The sequence below is a fragment of the Alexandromys fortis genome, unplaced genomic scaffold (genome assembly GCF_014885135.2).
Source record: "Alexandromys fortis isolate MF-2015 unplaced genomic scaffold, M_Fortis_MF-2015_v1.1 scaffold_168, whole genome shotgun sequence".
Classification (NCBI taxonomy): domain Eukaryota; kingdom Metazoa; phylum Chordata; class Mammalia; order Rodentia; family Cricetidae; genus Alexandromys; species Alexandromys fortis.
The window spans coordinates 804,146-820,818 of NW_026068058.1; the positions used below are offsets into that span (position 1 = coordinate 804,146).

The 16,673-nt window shown below is 48.9% G+C and overlaps 1 protein-coding gene across 5 annotated transcripts in view; it reads left to right on the forward strand.

Moving 5' to 3' along the window:
- Positions 1-7,211, forward strand: part of St3gal4 (ST3 beta-galactoside alpha-2,3-sialyltransferase 4) — a 46,058-nt gene extending 38,847 nt beyond the window's left edge. For all 5 annotated transcript variants that reach the window (XM_050120003.1, XM_050120004.1, XM_050120008.1 and 2 more), the window contains 9 exons: positions 3-90; positions 497-577; positions 750-847; positions 1,122-1,182; positions 1,850-1,945; positions 2,049-2,238; positions 2,923-3,069; positions 5,838-5,981; positions 6,282-7,211. In XM_050120003.1, the coding sequence (XP_049975960.1) occupies positions 3-90; positions 497-577; positions 750-847; positions 1,122-1,182; positions 1,850-1,945; positions 2,049-2,238; positions 2,923-3,069; positions 5,838-5,981; positions 6,282-6,368 (992 nt within the window). In that variant the 3' untranslated portion in view covers positions 6,369-7,211. The remainder of the gene's footprint in view (positions 1-2; positions 91-496; positions 578-749; positions 848-1,121; positions 1,183-1,849; positions 1,946-2,048; positions 2,239-2,922; positions 3,070-5,837; positions 5,982-6,281) is intronic.
- The last annotated feature ends 9,462 nt before the right edge of the window (positions 7,212-16,673 follow it).

Here is a 16,673-nt window from a genome sequence, read left to right on the forward strand (position 1 = left end):
AGGCTGGAAGTTTCTGGCCATGCTGGCTCTGGTCCTTGTCGTGGTCATGGTGTGGTACTCCATCTCCCGAGAAGATAAGTACTTTGAACTGTGAGTACACTTTCTGTGTCCATCCATTGTTTCTTTCCAGAGATGGGCTGACACAAAGGCAGGGTGCCTAACAAGGCAGGAGACTTTTGAGACCCTTGGCCTGACCTCTCCTCTTCAGCTGCTAGCTCAGAGTCCTTCCATGAGGGTGGTGGGATGGGTGGGGGTGGGGATCCCTGTGGTTTTTGTGATCTCCCACAGACGAAATGTTAGGGCAGAAAGATCTGCACCCTCTATGGTTTGGGTTCAGAGAAGAACCTGGGCTGAGGAGATGGAGATGCTAACTCTGTACATCCTTCTCTAGTACCATAGGACCTTTGTGCCATCAGCAGGGAGGTGGACCCTGCCTGGGATGCTGGCCTCAGGACCTTAGTTGAAGGGGCCTCCTGACTCTTCTTTCTCTCTCCAGCTTTTATTTCCCCATCTCAGAGAAGAAAGAGCCGTGCTTCCAGGGTGAGGCAGAGAGGCAGGCCTCTAAGATTTTTGGCAAGTAAGCACCTGGTGGCGGGACAGGGCATGGGAAGTGCAGGACTGAGGGTGTTTTGACTCGTTGCTAACTGGCGGGAGGGTGGATGAAGCTGGAAGGACAAAGGTCACATAATAGTCAGAGGCTTGACCTCGTTCAATCAGATTAATATCTTTCTCACCCCTACCCTATATAGCCGTTCTAGGGAACAGCCCATCTTCCTGCAGCTGAAGGATTATTTCTGGGTAAAGACACCATCTGCCTATGAATTGCCCTTTGGTACCAAAGGGAGTGGTAAGTTATTTGTCAGTTCGGTGGATAGTAGCTCATTGCCTTTGAGTTTTCTGTGGAACCAAAGGAAGTGGTAAACTAATGAGTTGCCCTACCCATGCCCTGTGCATGTGAACATCACTGTTGGGCACTCCACTCCACTGGCTCCATGCCTAGGTTCTTTTGCTGAGACCCGGGTACCTATGTCAAGGAGAGAAAATCTGGGAAGTGGAGTGGAGGCAGCCTTTAGAATGCTGATGACCATAGTCCCCGTTTCTTCTGTTCATTCTTTTTGTAGAAGACCTTCTTCTCCGGGTGATGGCCATTACTAGCTATGCCATACCTGACAGCATACAGAGGTGAGCAAGTATTCTCCTTGTAGTCTGGGCATCTTCACCTTTCCCTGCTCCGGCGTGAAATCATCTTGGTTAGTGCCATGCCAACCAGCCTTTGATCACTGGTTCACTGTGGCTAATTTGACCCTCCCCAGCCTGCCTGTCTCCAGGAGCTATAGGTACTCTAAAACCACAGCAACCTAGCCTGAGCATCTACATGTCAGAGTAGGCAGAAGCTGCTGAAGGTATTACCATGGCAACAGACAGACCTGGGCAACAGGCAAGGGAGCTGTGTCCTAGGGTTTCTCCTCCCTCCCTTCTCTCTAGTCTTCCTTTTTTATTTTTGCCCCTTTATGTAGCACAGGATGGATTTGAATTCTGCACCTTTCTTCTGGCACTTCCTAAGTGCTGAGGTGACAGGTCTGTGCCACCTTACCCAGCTCTGGTCCTGGGGTTTCTTGCTGTACTCCCATGTGCCTTTCCTCCTCTCATTAGATCTTTGCCATGCCTGGCTTGTTTGTATTTCACTTTGAGGCCCAGGACTTCAAGGTCAGTAGGACCATTAGCAGGGCCATTTAGTGCGCCTGTTTCATGCTGATCAGGGACTGAGGACTGACCCGAGGTGACCTCCAGGCAGATCATGCAGAGCAGGGGCCACTTCTGGGTTTGACGCCTCCTCTTCCCGCTGCAGCCTTGAGTGTCGTCGCTGTGTTGTGGTGGGAAATGGGCACCGATTGCGGAACAGCTCACTGGGAAGTGTCATCAACAAGTATGATGTGGTAATCAGGTGTGTGACCATCCCTCCTTCTTTTTGGGTTCTGGATGTCCCAAACAGGGGGCTCCCAAAAGGCTTGACATCTCTAGTAATGGATCTTCTTTCCCTGGCCCAGACTGAACAATGCTCCCGTGGCTGGTTACGAGGGAGATGTGGGCTCCAAGACCACCATACGTCTCTTCTACCCTGAGTCGGCCCACTTCGACCCCAAAATAGAAAACAACCCAGACACGCTCTTGGTCCTGGTAGCTTTCAAGGCAATGGACTTCCACTGGATTGAGACCATCTTGAGTGATAAGAAGCGGGTAAATTGGGACAGATAGGGAAAAAGATAGGGTTTTGGGAACGTTATCTGAGTCAGAGCACCATGTCCCACAGAGTGCTGTGTGATGATCCTCAAAAACTGGTGAAAGGACAGGCGAATCAGGCTCTTGACAGCCGGAGCCTTGGGCTTCTTGCCAAGGGAACTGTTTTGTAGTGCTGCTGATAAGCTGCCCTACATTATACCTCAAGAGCCTGTAGGAGTTGGGGCGGCAGCCAGAGGCCCTCTGGGCGGTCAGGATGTATGAGAAGCCCGGGAACAGGGGAGCTGTTTCACAGTTACCTTGGAACAGTCAGCATTTTTGTGCCTTTCCTGATGGTCCCCGTAAAGAGCCCACTCCCTCACTTGGCTGTCTGGTTGAAGACTGAACTGTCTGATCTGGCATTTTTTGCCCAGTATGCAGAGAGCCTAAGGCGCAGGCCCCTTCTTGTCCGCATATCTCTGAAAGAGGCAGTGACCAGATCCCACACTCTCCACATGGTATTACCCTTCGTTCCTAGTCTCTCATCTCTGGCGCAAGTCTCACCTCAGTTCTGAGGAATCTGCATGCCTGAGGTGTCAACCTTGACTTGGGCCCTGTCCTCTGCCTGAAGAGCACCAGCTGGGTTAGAGTTGAGAAACAGCTCTTTACCTAATTTCATCTCTCCCTTCCGACCCTGCGCCATAGGTACGAAAAGGTTTCTGGAAACAGCCGCCCCTCATCTGGGACGTCAACCCCAAACAGGTTCGGATTCTCAACCCCTTCTTTATGGAGATTGCAGCAGACAAGCTCCTGAGTCTGCCTATTCAGCAACAGGCACGGAAGGTCAAGCAGGTGAGAGAAGCTGGGAGACCAAGCTAGGAGGAGATTGGGGACATGGGTGGAGGAGTGAGGAGGAGCTCGGGAGGGAAGAACAATCATGGGTGCAGCTTGCGCGTGACCTTTGCAGAAAGGTTTCGTAGCGTGATGCCCTGAAGGACAGAGTGTACTCTGGAGAATTGGGGCACCCTGAAAGGAGGAGTAGAGAAAGGTCTGGATTGGACCTGGGCACTGGACTTTAAGATGCCTTTGGCAGGTTCTGGTCAGAATCTGCATGCTGGGAGCTGCTGGCATACTCACTCACTGGCCCTATCTCTGAGAACAGTTTTGAGTCATTGTAGTTACTGTTAACTCTTAGCCTGCAATCTTATCTTGGAACACACTGACCTGATGGAATGAGTGGAGACTAAACTTCACAAGTCTGTCTTGAGTGTCATGGGGGTGGTGATCCAGTTTTGGGAGTTGTCACAGCTTTGGTTTCAGCACTCTGTTTCCTGATAGTCCATAGCTGGCAGGGTTTACCTTGTATTGTAGCTTTACAGACAATATTTCCATGTGTCTTTCTCATGGGGGCACGTGAGACAGCAGGAGGTGACCAGCAGGCAGCGGCAGGAATGTTCCACTTGCTGTGGTTATCAGGCAGGTCTAGTACTGGGAGATTTCAATTGCTTATCTGCATGGTGAGGATAATATCTGTGCTGACCTCTGAAGTCTATGGCAGGGCATAAGAGGATAATAAAGTTGGAACACAGCGACTGCTCTATCAGTATTTGCCCCTTGCTGTTTTGTTAGTTTTCTTGAGACAGACTAGCCTCAAAATCATGGTAATCATCCCAAGTACTGGGATTACAAGTATGAGCCGCTATACCCAGGTAATATTAGCCAAATCATAAATAAATGCTTATTCTTGACTATCTGTGTTATTCAGCATCATCCACTGAATGCCTGCAGACCGATTGTCTAGGGGTGAGCCTGAGCCCACATGCTTGGAGAATAAGCTGTGCCCCCTGCTCTAAAGAGCTGGTGTGTAGCGGAATAAGCAGTTCTAGGTTGCCTGTTTGGAGGAATGGGCAGTTGTGCTATACTTATTTAATACAGAGAATGCCAGGAGGAGGGGCAGTGTGATTGATGACTATACGGAGCAGAGCTGGTGAGGAAATGATGACCATGTGATTCTGCAGGACCACAAACTGGATGAGAGAGCACAGGGTGCTTAAAGTGGCAGGGGTGGCCAAGTAGGTGCCTGTTATCCCAGCACTTGAGAGGTAGAGGTAGGACTTCAAAGTTAGCCTCATCTACATAGTAAGTTCAAAGCCAGCCAGGGCTACATGAGATCCTGTCTTAAAAGACAACAAGGGTGAAAAAGAAGGCTTACTAAGAAGCAGTGTGGGGACAAAGATAATGGAAAGAGGTGCTGGAAGACAGTTGACTTTAAGAGGCCTGGTGGAGTCCAGGAATGGACACTCGGGGAGAATGGGCAGTGAAATGTTCTATGAAGCTGGCTGTAGGAGTTTAGCAGGGCATGCTTTCTGAAGTCCTAATATTAGGTTGACCATTGCTGTGGATAAACTGGGGATGAAGGGAATGGGATCCTCACAGCAGCCCTAAGGTGGGCAGGCAGGCAAGGTACTGTTGACCCTGCTTCACACAGGGGAATATCATCCCACAAAAGATCACACAGCCACGAGTGTCGAACCATCAGGTCCCTCTTCTCTTCCCCTCTTTGAACAAGTTGTTTACAAGCTCCAGTTTCCTCATTTATAAAATGAGGCCGATAATGGTGTCTGTGCACATGTGTTTGGAAGGGGACTGAAGGAGACCGTGTATGATACTATGTTTATACTCAGCATGATGCTTGACACATAGTAAGCACTCAAGCAACAGATTTGATTGTGGTGATTGTCACTGTTGTCATCCTGACTGCCCTGATCCTCCCTGGAGACCCAGATCTGTGGAGTTGTGTTAACTATTATGCTGCTGTGATATCAGCAACTTCCAAATGGAAAGATTGATTTTGCTCACGCTCTCAGAGGTTTTAGTCGGTCATGGCAGGAGGACATGGTGGTACGGAGCACTCACATGTGGCCGAAGAGAAGGGAAGCAGGGAGAAAATGCCTTCAGGTCCCTTACCTATGGCATGGTGCCACCCACCTTTGGGGTGGGTCTTCATGCTTTAGTTAATCCTTCTGTCCTTCACAGACACCCCTAGAAGTGTACTTTCCTAGGTACACCACAATCTAAGCAGTTTGACAAGATAACCACAGTAGCCACTAAACATATAACAATTTAAATTTAAAACGTAGGACCCCAGGAGGTAGCTTAGAAGTTCAGGACACTCACTGCTTCTGCAGAGGTTTAGTTACATGCACCCATTTTGAGCAATTCACCACCACCTGGAACTCTAGTTCCAGAGAACCCAGTGCCTTCTTCCAGCTCGTGGAAGTGTCTACAAGCACATGGTGCACACAGCTCAAGCAGGTGCATACACATAAAATAATAAATAGTCAAATCTCTAAAATTAAACTTTAATAATCAGGGGTGCAGATACTTGCCTAGAATACACGAGACCAAGAGTCTGACTCCCGCATGGCACAGAGTTTAGGATTTCATAGAGTAGTAAATCACTTCCTGGACTGCATTCGCTCCACCCAGATGCTCAGTTGGTTAGCTGGTGCCCTGGTGGGCAGCTATGGGAAAGGAACTGAGCCTGAGTGTGTGTGAGGTGGGTGGTGGAGGAGGAGGGGATTGGGGCTCCTTCAAATACTCTCCTGCTCTGTCCCTAGAAGCCAACTACAGGTCTGCTAGCCATCACGTTGGCGCTACACCTCTGCGACTTAGTGCACATCGCTGGCTTTGGCTACCCCGATGCCTACAACAAGAAGCAGACCATCCACTACTATGAACAGATCACACTTAAGTCTATGGCGGTGAGCAGCCCTGCTGGGAGCCCAGTGAGCTAGGGGACTGCACAGCTAGTGGAATGCTGGGTGAGGGGACGGCGCGGGGAGAGAGAGTGGTTCAGGATATGGTCATTTGGTGTCAGAATGGGACCTAGGCATCTGGACATCCCAGCTGGCACCCTCCGCATTCGCCATGTGCTTTCTGTCTCCTTTCTGAGAGCCACATAAGGAAGAAAACTCCCAAGAAGTGAGGGATCAGGGAAAAGGGGAGGAGACCGTTCTGAGCTACCTGGGGCCTCTCACTTACTTCCTTGGCTGTCTCCACAGGGTTCAGGGCACAATGTCTCCCAAGAGGCCCTAGCCATCAAGCGGATGCTAGAGATGGGAGCTGTCAAGAACCTCACGTACTTCTGACTTGGATGAGAGCTGTAACACGTCAGTTCCCAGCTTTGCCATCTGAATGGCCCCTGTCTACGGCTTTGGGATGCCTGGTGCCAGTGCAAGTCACTTGAACTCACCCTCAATGGGGAGGGTGTTCTGGGACGGGCCAGGTCTCAGGAGAGGCTATGTCTCCGATTACTCTGTGGAATCTAAGTCCAGACAGGGTGGACACACTGAGACCACAGGAGCCTGGCCGAGGGAGGGGGACTTGCTGCTGTGGCACCCCCTGTCTGCCAGCACAAAGAAGTTTGGTTTTCTGGGGTTTTTTTTTTTTTTTTTTTTTTTTGGGTTTTGTTTGTATGTCTGTCCTTTTTGTTTAGTTTTTTGTTATTGTTGGTTTTTTGTTTGTTTTTGAGACAGGGTCTGACTGTGTAGCCCTGGCTTTCCTGGAACTCATTTGTGTAGACCAGGTTGGCCTTGAACTCACAGAGATCCACCTGCCTCTGCCTCCCAAGTGTTGGGGGAGTAAAGGTGTGCGCCAACACGCCTGGCCCCAGCAACAAGAGATTATTTAACATACTATTTAATGAAGAGGTAGAAAAATGCTGTGGGCTGGTCCCATGGCATTCACGGAAGGGACACAATGCAGTGTTCTGCCCACTTTTTAGTAAAATTGGCCTGTTAAGGCCCCGACCTAGAGCTGACCTCCCAGGAGGATGGAGGCATCAAGAGTGGGAGGGTTTCCTCCAGAGGGGTTGCTACCTCCCAGCAGGCATGGGAAGGGCATTGACAAGGGAGCTCCGCCTAGAAGGGGCTTCACCTGGAAAAGAGATTACAAAGGACCATTAAAATATTTTTTTTTCCTAAAATGGAAGCACTTGTGAGGCTCTGTGTCTTTCTAGGTTGGGGAGAATATTTCTGGGAGTGTGATAGTGCACAGACCAAAGTTGTAGTAGGACACAGTCATTTTGGCAAATAATCTTTTTATTGAGATGGTGCCCAGGTGAGCATGACCACCCTGGCAGAGTGGCTACCAATGCCTAGATCAGCCTTATCTTCAGACACCTAACCTGGCTGGCATCTTGACTGAGGAAGGGAGGAGAGGCTAAGGGTGCCAAATGGAAGTGGAAGCACCCTTCGGTCATCCCTCTGGGCTGGGAATTGCATGTTTTAAGGGGACAGTGGGGATCCTATGAGTGCAGATGTATAGTTTGCCAAGGTCGGAGTGAGCAGGGCTGGAGGGATTTGGCAAGTCCTGTCACCTAGTCACTGGTCCAGGGAATGAGACTGTTTCTTTCCCAGGTCCCTTGAATCTTCAGCCCCGCCATTTGCTTGGCTCCCTGGCCTTTATTCTCCACCTTCCAGGCCCTGCTCTACTGCCAGTTGGGCCTGCTGCCACCCCCACAGCTGTTCCTTTACATCTGGGGCCAGGAGGGAGTGTTGGAACTGCCCCTCGGGGCTGGAACTCCCAGCTGTCTTCCTGGCTTTCTCAGAAAGATCCGCAGCCTTGAGGTTTTGAGACCAGCCTAGCAGGGATGGGGGTAGATACAGAAGGGCAGTGGCTTGGGAGGGAATGAGGAGGATGATAGCCACCGGAGCAGGACAGAGAACAGCCACCCTCAGCCAGCAGAGCACTCCTGGGGGACAGCTCAAGTAGAGCTGTGTGTGGTCTGAGGGGATTCTGAAAAGCAGCTAGGCCATGGTGTCTGAAGCCCCCTCGTTTCTCTACCCACTGGAACAAGCTGGCTTACATATAGGCTTTGTCCTGGGAAGTCTTTGTAAGGGGTTTGTGAGTGCCTCTACCACCTCAGCTTTGCTTATCCCAAAAAGGGAGTGTCTGTTTCTCCATCCAGGGCCTTTGCAAGTGACTGTCTGCACACACGATCCAGCTGCCCTGGACCGAGGCCACTGTCTGATACTGAACGTGCCTCAACTTGAGCCAGAAGCCAACACACTGGGTCACACTGCCCCTCCCAACTCCACAAGTTCACATCCATGGGGGAGTTTATAGTCACGACAGCGAGACCCTCACGATCGCATACATAGCAAAGTGTATCTGGGCATCCACCCAGATCATTCTGGGGATGGAAATGGGCCTAGCTCTCTCCAAATTCTGCAAGCTGAGGCAATACCCTGCAAGGGTCAGGCCTGGGAGTGGGGCTTTGATGTGGAGTTGTTGGATAGGGTTCCTTGGTGTTCTGGGAAAGATGTTTTCAGCCCAACTTATGTGAATGGATTGTCTGCCAGCTTGCCTGGTACTGATTAAACCATGCCCTGAAAAGACAGCAGGAGGGGAAAGAAAAAATGGGGGGAGGGGCACAACTGAGTTTACATCAGGTTGGGCCGGGGTAGCTCCTCCTGCCAGTTCTCTCCAGGCTGCAATCCCGATTCTGGCCCTAAGGCCAGAGGACACATCCTCTTATCTCAGTTACCTGGAGTGACTGAAAAATGGGAGATTCCTGGTACTCACGCTGCTGGGTGTGAGACCCAGAATCAAATTCTAACAAGCCTCCAGATCCACCGCTCTAAGTCTAGACTCTAGGAAGATCTCATGGGCCTCTTTTCAACCCTCCAGTCTGGTTTGCAGTAAAACCCATCCTAATCCCCGGTGCCCTTGAGTGGCGTTAAATTAGGCACACGCGCAGGTTCCGTCCCAGGAGGGGTGGGGGGGGGTGGGAGCCTTACTGCCCTGAGTCTGTCTAAACCTCGTCCGCGGCTGGGCGGGGCCATCGGGTTTATTTTGCTCTTGCGGGTCCCCGCCCTAGTCTGCTGCAGCGGGCTGAGCGCCGGATCTCCGGGTTCTCGGGAAGTGGAGAGTCGGAGTGTAATCGCTGCTCGGAACTCTGCCACGCCCCACGAGGCCTGAGAGAACAGAAGTCTTCACCACTACGTTGGATTCTACTAACCAAGTCCTCCTTCGGAGTGGGTTGGGGGGGGGGTACTGAGGCTCTAGAACGAAAGGAAGATCTCCCAGCTTGAGACCACCATCGTGGGCAACACAGAGTATTGGGCTTTCATCTAACACGTTTAAATGATGTCATAATTTCAAATACTTCAGGGTGTTGTTGGGTTTTTGTATTTTTTTTTAAATTGTCTTATTTTAAATTTATCTATCTGAATGGTATGTACATATGCGGCCAGAAGCGACGGATCCCTCTGGAGCTGAAGTTAAATGCGGTTGTGAGCTGCCCATCGTGGATCCTTGGAACGGAATTCTGGTCGTCTGGCCCTGCTTGCTCTTAACCGCTGAGCCATCTTTTTCGGCCCCTCCACTTGAGGTTTTGATTTACACTTTCAGAGGACATAAGTATATATCTCATTGCTTTCCTCCCGAGACTGTCTAGTCTACAAAAAGTTTGAGCTTGGAAACAATACTGTCTGCGAGACAGTTAAGTGTAGTGTGCACACAAAAAACAACCCCTCCCTGCTGTGGTCATTTAATTAGCCCAGGAAACCATCTGGAAAATACCGATTGCTCATGCCTGTCTCACACTGAAGTCCTAGGGACCTAATGGGAACATGCTTGTAACGACATTGTGTGAACAGTAAAGTGGGTTACAAATAACAGGATTGTAAAGCAGCCTTGTGTAATGGGAAATGCTGGAAATCTGTGCGACCAGATACTGAGCTAAACCCCTTGGTAAGAAAAGTCTATCTTGAATCATACCCACACACTAAGGAGTATGTCAGTAAGATGACAGAAACGAAGGTTTTGCAAACTTCCTTTCTAACTGTGGTTTTCAAGTTACAGTCTGACACCTCTAGGGATTCTTGGAGAAAAGTCACTCGGTTTTAGTGGTATGTGGAATGTAACAGTTGCTTCACTAAACACAGTTGAGAAGCACAGCTTCATAGTTGATGTGTGCGCCTCTAAGCCGTCTGATGTTTTTGTAATCTTAACTATAGCTACAGAAAATGATTTGGCAGTTCAAAATCACCTTGATTCTGTACAGGCTGTGGTTTTAGGGAATTAGATCTGTCCTCCGACTTTTAAGCTGGAGGTGTGTGCAGATGGCCCTCAACTAATGAGGATTCCAGTGTGAAATCAAAACACATTCAGTGGAATTTTGATCTTCCTAGCTAATGATATGTGGAGCAGTATTCCCTTGACGCTGGGCAGGGGCAGTGACCCACAGCACATAGAGCCAGTCATGTGGTCATGGGGGGAACCCATGGTGCTCCACTCTGGGCTGTGTTGTGGCTAGGTGTATTTATTTTTCTTTCCCTCCCCCCTATTTATTTATTTGTTTGTTTGTTTATTTATTTATTTATTTTGGAGGCAGGTACTTGCGGTGCATTCTAAGCTAGCTTTGGTACTCACTATATAACCCAGGTTGTCCTTAAGGTCATGGCAATCCTCCTGCCTGTTCAGTGCTAGGCTTACAACACACCTAGCTTAAATGCATATTTTTAGCTATATTATTTATCACAAATAAGTGTATCAGGAGATACCCATATTATACATCAAAGAGTGCTGTGTGTGTGTTGTGTGTATATGTGTGTACTCCATTTACTTTTTTTCCTGTCCCATTCTTTGTCAAAACAAAACAAAAACATCAACATAAACCTTACTCAGTGTCAGGTCCAAGGAAAGTAGGGGCAGCTGGGAGGTAGTGGCTTTGATCCCAGCACTCAGGAGGCAGAGGCAGGTGGATCTCTGTGAGTTTTGAGGCCAGCCTGGTCTACAAAGTGAGTTTCAGGACAGTGAGGGCAGGAAATCTAGTCTCACCCCCCTCCCGCCCCCACAAAAGAAAGGAAGGAAGGAAGGAAGGAAGGAAGGAAAAAAAAGAAAAAGATAAATGACTATTTGTGCCGCCTATTAGCACACCAAAGTGTGTGCTGGCCTCCAGGCCTTCTCAGAGTATCACAACTCACACCATTGACTCTTGCCTGCTCTTCCCAGCCTGCCCTCTACCTAAACATCTCCAGGTCAGGAGTTCCTTCCTCCCAGTTTCTCATTCCTATATAATCCTGCCGTTTTGGCCATGTACCCACTTGGTTCTCTCTTTGATCTTTCTCTCTTGGCCCCCCTCTCTCTTGGTCCTCCATTATTCATTCTCTCTCTCTCTCTCTCTCTCTCTCTCTCTCTCTCTCTCTCTCTCTCTTTTCCTCTCTCTTCCTCTCTGGGTTCCCTCCCTCCTCTCACGGCCACTCCCTTCTGCTGGTCTTGGTTCAGTCTTCTGCTTTCTCTGGCTATACCGTGCTTCACAGCTACAATAGAAATCTCCCCTTCAACCATATCTTGGAGCTGCCATGACTTCACTTTATACAGTTAGGATCTTCAGATTTCTGTGCCCAAGAAATAAGCTGACCAGATATGATGGTGTGCAACATTTTTTATTTTTGAGACAAGGTGTCTCTATACTGAGTTCAAGGTGTGTACTCTTTTAATCCCAGCACTCCGGAGGCAGAGGCAGGTGGATCTCTCTGAGTTTAAGGCCAGCTTGGTCTACAGAGAAGTTCCAGGACAGGTAGAACAACAAAGAGAAACCCTGTCTGAAAAACAAAATGAAAAAATAAATAAGGTAGGCGGGTGGGGGAAGTATATATAATTCAGTTGGTAGGGGTTTGCCTAGTGCACAAGTAGCTCTGGCTTAGGTTCTCAATACCACATAAACAGAACGTGGCCAGCCCACACCTGCAATCTCAGCACTTGGGAAGTAGTGGCACAATGATCCAAGTTCGAGGTCAACCTTGGGTTGGTAGCCAGATTGAGGCTGATCAAGCCTGGGTTACATGAGACCCTGTTTCAAAAAGGAAAGGAACTGTAAAAGCAAGGTTGGGAAATGACCTTGAGACTCATTAGGCAACTTATTTGGGAAGAGCCCTGATGCCTGGAAGCCTCAGCCTCTTCACTTAGGACAGGAGGAAGAATAGCGAGTGTTTGGCACTAGGGTTGGGGAAACTTGGACTTTGGGAGGCAGGTGTTACTGCTTGTTCATATCAGAAGGAGATGGCTGACACTGTACAGTATCCAGAGGCGTGTCTTCCCTCTAGGAAAGACGCAGAGGATGGAGAAGGGTGGAGCTGGGTGGAGCTGGGCAGAGAGAACGAGGTAGGCCAGATGTCAAAACATCCCTTGAGGACAAAGTTGTAGCTACTGAACTAGGCTGTTCAGGAACCATCTGTGATACAGCTACTTCCTGGAACACCGTTCACATCTGCCCTGAACGGTGACACTTCACCATTCACATCTGCCCGGAACGGTGACACTTCACCATTCACATCTGCCTGGAACGGTGACACTTCTTCACCATTCACATCTGCCCTGAACACTGACACTTCACCATTCACATCTGCCCTGAACACTGACACTTCACCATTCACATCTGCCCTGAACACTGACACTTCACCATTCACATCTGCCTGGAACGGTGACACTTCACCATTCACATCTGCCCTGAACGGTGACACTTCACCATTCACATCTGCCCTGAACGGTGACACGTCACCATTCACATCTGCCTGGAACGGTGACACTTCACTTGTCTCAAAGTTTTTCTCTTTATGAAGCGTCAAGCTTCTCTCTCTACCTGAGGAGGTGAATCTTGGGAGCAGAAGTTGGAGTCTGACAGGGACTTGGGCTCGTCCTTCTGTGAATTCACCACACTGATATAGCCCTTGCGCGTTAGGCGAGCCAGAGAAACTTTTTAGTTAAGTTACATGAACATCCTACTGTCTCTCTCACCGGCATCGCTCTGTCTGTCCTTGTCTTTTTTCCTTTTTCTCCCAAGTTCAGTACCCATTTAGTGTCAAGAGTACAATTTCTTAGTGCCCAGGCAACAAAGCCCGGGTCCATGGCAAAGTGGTGACTTAGTCCCCTTGATCTCCTCTCGTCCTGATTGACAGTGACTCTGGGGGGTGAATCCCATCCTAATTCAGCTTCCTATCAGATTAGTATTTTCCTCTTACTTAATTGGGGATAGATTTCGCAGGACTCACATTCTCCCAATGAAGTTGTGGCTTCCAGACTTCATTGGTAAAAATCTTTTTGGGTGTTAATTCTTTAGACTGACCCCCTCTCCCAATCCACACCACCACCACCACCACCACAATTATAAAAGAGCATCCTTCAAATGTCCTCATTGCATTCCAAGATATAAGGAACTCTTGTATTCCAAGGATCATAAGGTTCAGGAGCAGCGGAGAGAGATGCCTGTGGTTGTCTCGTGTTCCCTAGTCAGAGAGCTCAAGGGATCCTCTTAATCAGGGATTCGGGAAGTCCCTACCCTGTGGGTGGCTTGACTGTCTTGAAGAAGAGCACTGGGAACATGGAGTGGCAGGCGGATAGTGACAGAGGCACACAATGGCCAGGACTGGCGAAGGGTATACCTCATGCCAGGCATGAAGTTCAATCCCCCATGGGGTAGTAGGCACATACTGTGTATCTAAAATCAAGCTTGTACACCATAGCTCAACGGTGTATCCTGTGAATGGTATATTGCACAAAAGGCTATTTGTTTACTTATTTTATTGTTCTAGGGGTCAAATCCAGGGCTTTGCATAAGTTAAGCAAGCACTTTGGCACGGAGCTATACCTTCATCCCCCACAAAGGGCCTTTTGAGAGAAGCCGTGGTTAGGATTAAAACTGCCAGGCTTGTGACGAAAGCTTTCAGTGCATGTCAGACCCAGGTTAGACACGAGGGGAGGGGGCTCAAGGAAGAAGAGCAATTATGAAAGGAGAGACGTGAAGATCCAGCAGCAAACACCGCCTCGTCCAAGAAAATAATCCTTGTGGGTAGAACTAAGAGCGACTTGACATTTTCTCATTTTTCCGTGTTTGTGACCTGGCTGGGAAGACTGAAACGCGGGGCACCGAGCCTTCTTTATCAGCGGAGATTCAGAGATTGCTGCAGGTTTGGATGCTAGCACTGCCGATGGCTGGTGTGCGGTTACGGAGTCCAAACCCAACTAGATAAGATGCGTCTAAAGACCTTCGTGAAGCGGGCGGGAAATTTGAGATTCCGTATCCTTGTCGTTAGTTTATGTCCAGATGGTTTTTCCCTAATAGGTAAACTTTCCGGCCCTTTAACTCATTGTATTTAAGTATCTAAACACTTAGTAAAGAGTTTGAGAGCAGGAGTGTGGCCAGTGGTAGGGTACTTTCCTAGCGTGCTCAAGGCCATGGGCTTGATCCTTAATACTGCTAAAGAAAAAAAAGTAGTAAAACTTTGCCTTATGGGGAAAGTTTGTAAAGAGGACTCTAAGGGCAGTGTTTCCCCTCATTTGTTTTTTCTTGATGGATGTCATCACAAATCACACGTTCCTGGGAAGTTCCAATCAAACCGGTGGATGTGAACCCTTCCGCTTCGCTTACTGCTCCATAATAGCAAATACCATACCCCACATACTTCCCTCCTCATCCAGGAAGTGAGGGGCAAATTTCCTGTTAAAGCGCCTCCGTTCTGAGAAACCATCCGAGGACTACATCAGGTCTGTCTGCATCGCTTGGTTGCTTTTACTTCCTTGAGTCCTTTGGATCCCCGAAACGCAAAGGTGGCTTGTAGGCCTGTGCTTTATAAGGATTTGTTTCAACAGGCGTCTCAGGAAGAGGCTTGGTGTGGCATTTTAGCTCTTCACTGGAGAGCACTTCCTTTTCGGTGGAAGTTGAAGGCGGTGGAAATAACCCTGGCCTTTGCATACTGATAGCAAGCCTGAGAATGAGAAACTGGGCTCCTGTCCAGTGCTACGAGCCAATAACGAAGTCCCAGCTATCAGAAAACTGGATCCTGGCCTCGGGTGTGTGGGGGGGTGATACACAGAGTGTCTTTGTTTCTCAGGGAGTTTGTGGTCTTTCCAGGTCATCTGGGGACTTAAGGTAGCGAGGATGAAGGCCGGCCTCCTTGATGGGGCTGAGGCTTGTCCTTGTCCAGCCAGTCCTTGAGTGGCATGTGGCTTTTATTGTTAGCCACTTCTACCAGTACTCTGGAGGGTGGCTTTGAGCTTGCCCTGTATTATGGAGACATCCTGTACTGGCATGTGCGTCCAAATCTTACATTTGCTTCTTATTATCTCTGTGATCTTGAGCAAGCCGTTTGGCTTCTTCTTTAAGCCTCAGTCCCACACATGTAAAACAAGAGGACGCTTTATCAAATTGTGAGGATTCAGTAAGGGGCAAGTGTACAGGGAAATTGCATGGCACAGGGAAATACCTCCGGGGGAATTCAGGGCTTCCCACTTCCTCCTCCTCCTACCTTCCTTTACCACCTTTTCTCTGCCTCCATTCCTGTGAGACTCAGCAAGACTGGAGACATCTGAGGGATGAACATGTTTGAACTCCTCAATGCTCCAGAGAAGACCTTCCCCCAACCTGAAGTGGAGGGAGATTCAGCTACAGAAAACTGTCCAGTTCACTGTATGTGTTTTTCTGTCCATGTTGTACTCTTTTACAAACACAGAGTCCGGGTGGCCTGTTTCTTCTGCGATTCTCAATGTGTTTGTGCGCAGGAAAGGTGGGCATCACACAACCTAGTCTGAGTGTGGTCACCTTGGTGTTGTCATTTTATTCTCTATAATTAGCCGCATTCTTTTCTCTGTGAGTGTCAAGGTCCTGGAGGGCGATGGCCTCAATCCGTTGCATGGGGTAGTTTTCTTTCTTGTTCTAGTTTTGTGTCATAATCCCTGATTCCAGGAAAGAATGGATATTGTCATCCTATTAGTTTGATATGTGTGTGTGTGTGTGTGTGTGTGTGAGAGAGAGAGAGAGAGAGAGAGAGAGAGAGAGAGAGAGAGAGAGAGAGAGAGAGAGAGAGGAGGAGGGTAGAAGGGTCTAGGGCAAAGTAAGCTGTGGTCAGGATTAGGAAGTAGCTTATCCCACTGTGTCCAGTGGGAAAGATCAGGAGAAATTAATGGACCAACCCTCTTAAGTCACTTCTTTCTTATTCCAGCACATTAAGACAGTTTACATGTAGTCATGGGTCCTTGTTCTCCATTGAGAAGGGGGAAAACTTTTTGAGATGAACCTAGAAGAGACAGGGATCAACAATCCTGGAGTCAATTACAAGCCAAAATGATACAAGGAGCAGGATGCAGGGTTCCAGTGCACACTTACCCCCCCTCTCTCTTCTCCGTCCCTCCCTCCATTCCTTCCTTCCTTTTGGTCTTTTGAGACAAAACTTCTCTGTATAGCTTTGGAGCCTGTCCTGGATCTCACTCTGTAGACCAGGGTGGCCTCAAACTCACAGAGATCTGCCTGCCTCTGCCTCCCGAGTGCTGGGATTAAAGGTGTGTGCCACCACCCAGCCACTTTCATTTCTAATGAGTTTCAAATCCTTCTGGTTTGGGGTTGCAGAAGAAGATATCAAGTAAACTGAGAAAGATTTGAAGCAATAGGGAGT